At 40.9% G+C, this 8,073-nt stretch overlaps 1 protein-coding gene and 1 long non-coding RNA gene across 2 annotated transcripts; one reads left to right on the forward strand and one right to left on the reverse strand.

The window, feature by feature from the left end:
* Positions 1-513: 513 nt before the first annotated feature.
* On the reverse strand, positions 514-5,075 carry THAP1 (THAP domain containing, apoptosis associated protein 1). Its single transcript, XM_012655970.1, has 3 exons — positions 4,951-5,075; positions 2,702-2,897; positions 514-2,152 (listed from the first exon to the last, which is right to left on the reverse strand). Exons 1-3 carry the CDS (start codon positions 5,019-5,021, stop codon positions 1,778-1,780), a joined length of 642 nt encoding a protein of 213 aa, XP_012511424.1. The 5' UTR covers positions 5,022-5,075; the 3' UTR covers positions 514-1,777.
* LOC105819674 lies at positions 5,003-6,195 on the forward strand. Its single transcript, XR_001137970.1, has 3 exons — positions 5,003-5,061; positions 5,189-5,302; positions 5,684-6,195. It is a non-coding gene; the product is annotated as an uncharacterized LOC105819674 (long non-coding RNA).
* The last annotated feature ends 1,878 nt before the right edge of the window (positions 6,196-8,073 follow it).

Raw genomic sequence — 8,073 nt, forward strand, 5'->3', positions numbered from 1 at the left:
GTACTTGCTACTTGCTCAGTTCTCTCTAAATGGGGATTAATGTCTGTTATGAAAAGCAATTAGCTTCAGGTTAAATAACGCTAAGATGCTACGTAATTATGATTACCACTGTTATAACCTAACCTGGATTCTTCGTTCTGGGGACACACACAGAGGACAATTTGACTTTTATGTAGAAAACGGTTTAGGTTGAAGATATATACTTTTCAAAATACCCACATATCCTCCAGGAATTGCTAGAGAAATTTAATGTAAGAACAAACTACTTGAAGAGACTTTGTTAGCTTCTAAAAACAGTTGAGTTCCATGAATAACCAGTGAAAGTCCTCTGAATCATTAGTTAGTTCTAAATGATGTTATCAGACTATGTAACTTAAGTAATCTTCTAATCATTATTTCTATTTTTGAGATACTGGTTCATAAAATATCAAATCTCCATGAATCAAAGTGTTATCCACTGGCAGCATGGCAATTACAATGAAAACCAGGTCTACAAAAGACACTTTTGAACATCATTGTTTCACATCTTTAATATTGTCTTAAAGGGTCTATTACTCTTCAACTATCTCAGTGTACTCTGAAATATAAAATTAATAATTATAGTGAAACAGTTATTCTAAATCTAAATAGAGAATTCCGATAGCAATGTTTACTCAGAACATATTTTCATTTCAAATAATGCAAGATTTCTTACAAAGTCAGAACACAACTCACAGTTTGAACAGAAACCTCTGTGCTTGTATCAACATTCAGTAAAATAAACACTACCTACTAGGTTGCTTTTGAATATAAATCACTCATTTAAGTAAATGGGATATAATTTCTAACTTGTGTTAAAAGTGAAGAAATAACTTATTATGTGATGCCTTGACCAAAATCAATCAGTCAAGTGCAAGATTACCACATCAGGATACAAATCACACTCTACTAACACAACACATCTGTCAGAGATTTGGATGCAGATACACTACTGTTGGGGAACTGGATGTCCTTTAGCCAGAGGGCAATGAGAGAAAAAAGCACATCACAGATCAGGCCCCAATTTTAATTACTTCATTGATAACAATGCCTGATTTTATTTATTGAAGAATGTTTCTTCCTCTGAAATACACTTTTAATTTTATAATGCTAGAGAGTGGGGGAGAAAATAGGGGCCCACTTGTTAAAAATCCATTCTTTATAAAGTTATTTATTGATTAGATATGGAATGACTCTTCATTTTCTGCTCTGAAGACAACTAGATCTTTTTTTTCCCAAAGATTGACCTGCCAATTTACCCTTGACAACTGATTCGGAAAGATAAATGAACCTTCTGACTTTACAAATAAGAATGTATAAGTGTGTGTATCCTATGATCTGACCCATACTTCTGATTTAAAATATAACTAAGTTCTCTCCATAGACAGTATATTCGTTTTAAATTTTAAACTTAAATCATCCTTACTTCACCGTTCTCATTCTCTTTGCATTTTACTTTTACGTTATCAATGTAAATAGTCAAAAAACAAAAATCCCCAATCTTGAAACCAACTTACATTGGCGGTCTGAGGTTAGTTTATAACTTTTAAAATATTTTGTTAAAATGTAAAAACTTTGAAATTACAAACAAAAAATTGTATAAGTTTACAGTATATATCGAATTTATTTTTTTAAAAAAATATTCTGAATTGTGTTTATATAAGTAATCAAGTGTTGTTTTTTCAAATGAAACTCCTTTATATGCTAGAAGAGGATATGTGGTATTGCCCCATTAAAAATCGATATCTGTTTCATTTTTTTATGCTGGTACTTCAACTATTTCAAAGTAGTCATTTGGTAGAATCACATAACCTCTTTCTGACACGTCGTCCTTCTCCTTCTGGAAGTGCACAACCTCCTTTAACTTCTCAAGCTGTCGTTCCTGTCTTCTGCATCGCTGCTGTGCCGTCTTGAGCTTCTTTCTGAGTTTTTCAACCTGCTGTTCCAGCTGGTGAATCCTTTTCCTCTGGTGCATCGTATCCTCCACCGTGTAGTTGTGGTCGCAGAAAACCGAGAGGTTATCTGGGGTCTGAAGAGGAGGCATCAGCAGCCCAATAGCAGCATCCACCTGGGAAACGGGGGGTGTGGCAGGAGGGGGCGGGGGCTGTTCCTGCGGCTCCAGAAGATCTTCCTTCTAAAACAATGATACGGAGAATGTGCTTGAATTCGGTGACTAAAAATAATAGTTTAAAAGAATTAATCTGTGGAATGTAAGAACTACTAGACTTTTTTTGTGAATCTGTGGTATAGAAACATTCCAAAATGAGAAAATATTTTCAGTTTTAATTAAACTTTTCTACCCGAAGTAGAAGTGTGATGCAAGAAAGAGATAAAATGATTAGATTAATTAATACTAAGCGCTTAGAACTGAGGAGAAAGAAGTACTTTGAAACTAAACTGTCACTGACAAAGAAAACCCAAAACTTATCAACATACAAGTGGCGGTATAGAGTGATCTTTAAATAAGTTACAAAATGAAACTGAGTTTCTTAAAGTGAGGATATTTAATAAACTGTATTTCGTGTTTTTAAAAAGTATATCACTGTTAACTGGTTATTTACAAGTGATGGGTTCCAGGTCCATTTATTTTCTTAACATTAACTATTAATTTTCTAAATTTTCCACAATGACCACATTAATTTTATAAATAGAAAACAACCCAATACTTTAAAACATGTATTACCTTGTCATGTGGTTCGGTACAAAGAAATATCGTGGGGACAGCGTTCTCCTTCAGTAACTTGTTGTTGCACTCCCTCTTAAAGCAGTCTGGAGTAAAGTGCTCTGAACAAATACTGCTATACTTGGTGGGCTTAAAGTTTTTTCTTCTGACAGCTGCCTCCCATTTTTTACAAAGACTGGGTCGAGTAAGAGGAAACCTAAGAAGAAGACATAATTCGGTTCTCTGACTTCATTTAAGAAAAAAAAACAAAGGCACCCAAACTTTCCAGCTTAGGAAAGAACTATCCTACATTGGTGTTAATATTCTAAGGAGTATCTGATAAAGATTAGCTCCAGTTATCTATCTTATTTATTAATGTTGTAACTTTTCATATTGAGGACACTAAAAGATTCAAGTAAAACATATACTATAGAATAAATCCATACTCCTATTTTTTACCAGTGATTTTGTCTGCTTCACAAAAAAATCAAAAATTGTGCATAAAATTTGAATTAATCAAATATAGGGAATAATGATAAAGAAATAAAGTTATTTATTTTGATTTATCTCTTAATCAACTGGGCTATATCCATTTGGTCCAGGTATAGGGAGGTAGTTAAAGTTTAAGTTTATGGTGATTTTACTTTTCTAGGTCAAGAATTTGGTACACTGGGGGATTAGAAAAAACCAAAGAAGGATGTTTCAAATCTATGTTCCACAGTTTCTCTTCCGTGTAAGGTATGCTAGAGCCTGAGTCTGCTGTTACCATGAAGATCTAACAGATCTTTATGACTGTCCCTTTTCTTTGCACAGCATACCTTTCTCTGCTGCCACTATATAGAAGCTGGAAGAAGAGATACGCCTAGAAAATCCTTGCTGGAAATGGCCTCTAGAAATACAAACTACGATAGCAATCACTGGCAAAATTCAGTACTGAGGGCCCCGTGGCCCAAGGACTACAGATTCTCAGCTGCTTCTTAGGTTCTGTCAAGGTACTTCCCATCTACTCCTCCAAAATCTGTTCTTTTAGGTAATGGGTAAGATGCAGGTTAGCCCTTCTTTTGATTCAATCAACTGTTAAGCGTCAGCAGAAACACGGTATTTTTTATATGTGAATGTCATGTGCCAGTGAAGCATTTTCCATATTTTCAGATCCCCTCCAACATGTGTGTGATCCTGTCACCATCGCCTGACCTATTCCTACACTTTGAAAGTACCTCAGTTTTCAGAAATGCTAACTGATCAAGAGGTAGTATTAGGACACACTGAACTGAAAGCTGTAAGTGTTCTATCCCCTTCTCTGAGGGGAAACATCAAGACTGGAGATCTCTCTGCTCTATGTACTCTTGTTTCTGCAGGGCCCATCTCACAGATAAAGCATAAAAATGCATCCACACCCCTATTAAACATGAACAGCTCCCCACCAAAAAAACTGAAGGAATACTTAAAATTTTCCTTTTCTAATTACTTAGCTATGAATAATTCATGTAATTTATCACTGGGTCTGATTTCTCACCTACCATATGTGCATAGCTGGAAATTCTTGGAAAGAACACCTAACGTAAATGTAATAAAATTTGTAAACAAAACGGCTGCATGAAAATGTCATGTCACATTTTTCAGACGGTTGATATCATTATGCAATTTAAATGCTGCAGTTTTCTTTTCCTATTTTTGACAGAATGTTTTTCACCCTAGGACTCCAGCCGCACTACCTACTGGATAAAGTGGTCCGAGAGCTGTGGGGCAGCTGCTTCCGCAAGGGGCTCCCCCTGCGCCCGTGAGCACGTTTGCTACGGCCCAGGTTTGTCGCCACTGTGTGCGGAAACAATAACGATTTATCTCGGCAGTACCAGCTTTCTCTAAAACTTAGGGGTCCTTAAAGGTGGGTTCCTAGAAATTGGGTCCAAAAGTCCTCCCTGATATCCTGGCCAAACAACAAACAAATCAATCCTTAAACGGTGTGATGCTGGCAAGGACGAAAACAGTGATCTCTTCGTCCTTTCGCCGACCTTTGCTTCCACTTCAAATACACCCGAGGAGCGACGAGAAGCCCACGGCTCTACGGGTGACAAAATGCAGGCGTCCCCGCGAGCCCCGACCTCGCCGCGGCCGGTACCTCGAGCGCCAGCAACGGTGGCCAGGCACGCCCCGCCCCTGCCCCGCCCCTCCCGTTAGTCTCGCGCGGACACGCGCCGGCTCCGCCCCCAGCCCAACCGGCCGCGCGCCCCCGGCCCCAGCTGGGACTGCGAAGCGCGCAGGGAACTCACTTGTGGAAAGAAACAGGTTTATCCTTATCATATCGGTTCTTGCAGCCGTAGGCGGAACAGGACTGCACCATCCTTCCGGTCCTCAGTCACTTCTGCCGCCCCAGAAGGCAGGTGAAGCTGCTGTCAACGCCGCGCTCGGCTTTGACACCCTCGCTTCCTCTGTAGCTTTGGTCAACAGTTACAGTGACGATACCCTCATTCAGGGTGACTAATGTGCCCGTTTTGTTGTTTGCATTAGCAGAAGGACCACAGCCATCGCCCGTCTCCCATCTCCAAGATGGCGGAGGCAGCTTCAAGCTTACCTCTCGCGAGGAGTTCGTCCCACTGTCTCTGATTAGCCCCGAGGTCAGAGGTAACGTTTCCTGGGAAGCAGGCTATTGGCTGAGACCAGGTGTTTCCTGCGGCGGGTTTGGCGTTGCGGAAGTGGGCGGGGCCCCTGAGCTTCCGGCAGGGAGATGAGAACCGCTTGGGGGAGGAGGTTCTTTGAGCGGCCGGAGTTCTTGGGCCCGGTTTCCACCCCGGTGGTGTTCCCGGGCGTGAATTTATCCGGAGCTTTCCTGGGATAGTCTAGAGCGGGAAACAAACAGGGCATGTTGGAGAACAAGTGTAAAGCTAGGTTATTGTCTTGTGCACATTTCTTTAAAAGAGCGGCCACAGATGGGTAATGAATTATAAAACTTTGCGGAACCGTCTCCCATACCGCTGATAATTATCCCATTACCTGCCTCTTCAGGTATCCGAAGGCTCCATGAGAGCCAAGGTGACAAATTTTGAAAAATGAAAGAAGACACACCCGCTGTCTCTCAGTTGCCATGTGGGAAGCGTTTCTGAAGGCTCTCCGCTGCCGTGGTCTCCTTGTGCTGTGCTGGAAATCGCGAGGTGCTGCGGCGATTTTCACATCCGAGAGGTTTTGCCTCCTTATTCCCTGCCCCTTCCCTCTGTGTAGATCTGAGCCTGCAAATCCGGAGAGCGGACTGTTGAGTAAATCCCATGGCCTCTGCTCTACTTTTTCTGCCCTCTTAAATGTCGGCGTTTTCCCAAGGTTCCATCGTCGTTCCACCTCCAACTGGACACCTTGCTCCTTGAACTCAATCAGATACCGTGATTCCCTAATCTTTTAGTTCTGTATAAATCTGCTCAGCCTTCTGTATTATGATCTGTGAATCAACCGTTCAACAACTGTCTAGACCAGAAACTTTGGCATCATCTTTGATTTTTTTTCCCTCACTTTTAAAACCCCGTGATGACCAGGTTAATTTTATAGACTAAATAAATACCTCTTAACTCCATTCCTCTCCATCCGTTTCACTGTTCTTTACCAAGCTGTGGTAGTGTCTTACCCTTGCAGCAACACCCTCATTGTCCTGGTCTCCCGTTTGTATCTTCCCTGTCTAGCCTCCATAGAAACTGATTGTTGCGCCCCTGCTCATATCCTTCTGAGGCCACTCCCTGTACTGAGTAAAATCTTGTGATGAGCTATAAAGCTCTTTAGGACCAGGTACTTCTACTTTTCCACCATCATTTGCCTCCACCTGTCCTTAAACTCTTCCAGCTTTATGTCTTAGAGGGCTGGCTCTTTTCTGGCTTCTTTAAATAGGCTGTTTTCCCTGGCCTGAAATGCCCACCTGTCCACCCTTAAAATGTGGCCTACGTGTCATCTTCTTCAACAAGCTTTTCTTACTGTCTCTTCTTAGCCTCTCCAACTAAGGCACCTCTCTTGTTCTAGTGGAATCTTGCACTTACCTCTATAAACCACTGCGAAACACTGTAATGTCAGCATGCATGTCTGTCTTCCTCAACAGAACAGAGATGCCCTTGAGGATAGGGATTGTGTCTTAAGTTTGAAACCTCAGCAGCTTGCAGTGTCTGGCATAAATTAAGGATTCAGAAAATGTTGGTTGAATCAAGGGGTCCTGGAAACTGTATCTAAAATAGGTTCAGAGCTGGTGGCTCATGCCTGTAAACCCAGCACTTTGAGAGGCCAAGGTGGGAGGGTTGCTTGAGGCCACAAATTGGAGACCAGCCTAGGCAACATAGTGAGACCCTGTCTCTACAAAGAATAAAGAAATTAGCCAGGCATGGTGGTGCGCCCTTGTAGTCCTAGCTACTGTGGAGGCTGAGGTGGGACAATCACTTGAGCCCAGGAGTTTGAGGCTGCAGTGAGCTATAATTGGGCCACTGTACTCCAACCTGGGTGACAAAGCAAGACTGTCTCAAAAATAAATAAATAAGTAAAATAAAATAAAATAGTTCATAGCCAGACATACCTCGGAGATATTGTGGGCTCAGTTCCAGAACACTGCAACAAACTTCGGTTTCCCAGTGCATATGAAACTTAAGTTTACACTATACTATAGTATACTAAGTGTGCAATAACACTATGTCTCAACAAATGTACATATCTTAATTTAAAAATACTTTATTGCTAAAAAATGCTAACGATCCCCTGAGCCTTCAGCAAGTTGTAATCTTTTTGCTAGTGGAGGTTCTTGCCTCGATGTTGATGGCTGCTGATGGATTAGGGTGGTGGTTGCTAAAGGGTGGGGTGCTGTGGCAGTTTCTTAAGATAACAGTGAAGTTTGCTGAATTGATTGACTCTTCCTTTCACAAAAGGTTTCTCTGTAGCATGTGATGCTATTTGATAGCATTTTATCCTTAGTACGGCTTCTTTTGAAATTGGAATTAGTTCTATCAAACCCTGCCCCTTCTTTATCAACTAAATTTATGTGACATTCTAAATCCTTTGTTATTTTAACAGTGTTCACAGCATCTTTATCAGGAGTAGATTCCAACTCCAGAAACCACTTTCTTTGCTCATCTATAAGAAGCAACTCCTAATCCGTTCAAGATTTAACATGAGATTGCAGTGATTTTAAGGCTCCACTTCTAGTTCTATTGCTATTTCTACCACATCTTCGGTGACTTCCTCCATCGAAGACTCGAACCCCTCAAAGTCATTCATGAGGGTTGGAATCAACTTTCAAATTCCTGTTGATGTTGATATTTTGACCTTCTCCCATGAATTACAGATGTTCTTTATGGCATCAAGAATGGTGAATCCTTTCAGAGCATTTTTAATTTACTTTGCCCAGATCCATCAGCAGAATCACTACAGCCTTATGG

The sequence above is a fragment of the Propithecus coquereli genome, unplaced genomic scaffold, assembly GCF_000956105.1.
Source record: "Propithecus coquereli isolate 6110/MARCELLA unplaced genomic scaffold, Pcoq_1.0 Scaffold496, whole genome shotgun sequence".
In the NCBI taxonomy this organism is placed as follows: domain Eukaryota; kingdom Metazoa; phylum Chordata; class Mammalia; order Primates; family Indriidae; genus Propithecus; species Propithecus coquereli.